The 586-nt window shown below is 67.2% G+C and overlaps 1 protein-coding gene across 1 annotated transcript in view; it reads left to right on the forward strand.

Moving 5' to 3' along the window:
* The first annotated feature begins 6 nt into the window (after window positions 1–6).
* LOC113208120 (uncharacterized) overlaps window positions 7–586 on the forward strand; it is a 15,148-nt gene continuing 14,568 nt past the window's right edge. Inside the window, exon 1 of the mRNA XM_052275647.1 lies at window positions 7–153. Within this exon, the coding sequence (XP_052131607.1) occupies window positions 49–153 (105 nt within the window). The 5' untranslated portion in view covers window positions 7–48. The remainder of the gene's footprint in view (window positions 154–586) is intronic.

Here is a 586-nt window from a genome sequence, read left to right on the forward strand (position 1 = left end):
GTGGACGCCACCAAGGTGGTCCTCATCTGGGCGCTGGCCGCGCTGCTCATGCTGGGCACCCGCTCCCTGCGCAACACCATGGCGCCGCCCCTCGTGGTCGGCTCGGACGGGCCCGACTTCTGCTTCACCTTTACGCACATGTTCCGCTCCGACGTGAGTACCAGAGGACGGCAGTGGCGAGCATGGGATGCTCGTTTGGTTGGTCCGGAAACGAGAGGTGCGAGGGAGAGAGGGTGGTATGTTGCCAACATGACACTCCGTATCGTTTTCGGACCAAACGAGCATCCGATGCTCGCTCGGGGCAGGACTCTGCTGGTGGTGAGTACCGCGCCAGCCGCCAGGCGCCGGGTAGGCTGCTCCTTGCGCGGGGGTGCCTCCGCGTTGCCTACCCTCACGGCGGTCCCCGCACGGACCGCGGGCGCCGCAGCAGCCTCCTCCTCCGGCGCTCTACGCTACCCGCGTCCAGCAAGCAGTACCGCCTGGCAAGAATCGAGAGAGGGGCCGGAGAGTGAGAGGGAGATGGCGTGAGAGGAGAGCTCGCGCGAGTGAGAGCGAGAGCGCATAGCGGCTGCAACGAGGCGGCGCG

The sequence above is a fragment of the Frankliniella occidentalis genome, unplaced genomic scaffold, assembly GCF_000697945.3.
Source record: "Frankliniella occidentalis isolate FOCC.00 unplaced genomic scaffold, Focc_3.1 Scaffold723, whole genome shotgun sequence".
Classification (NCBI taxonomy): Eukaryota; Metazoa; Arthropoda; class Insecta; order Thysanoptera; family Thripidae; genus Frankliniella; species Frankliniella occidentalis.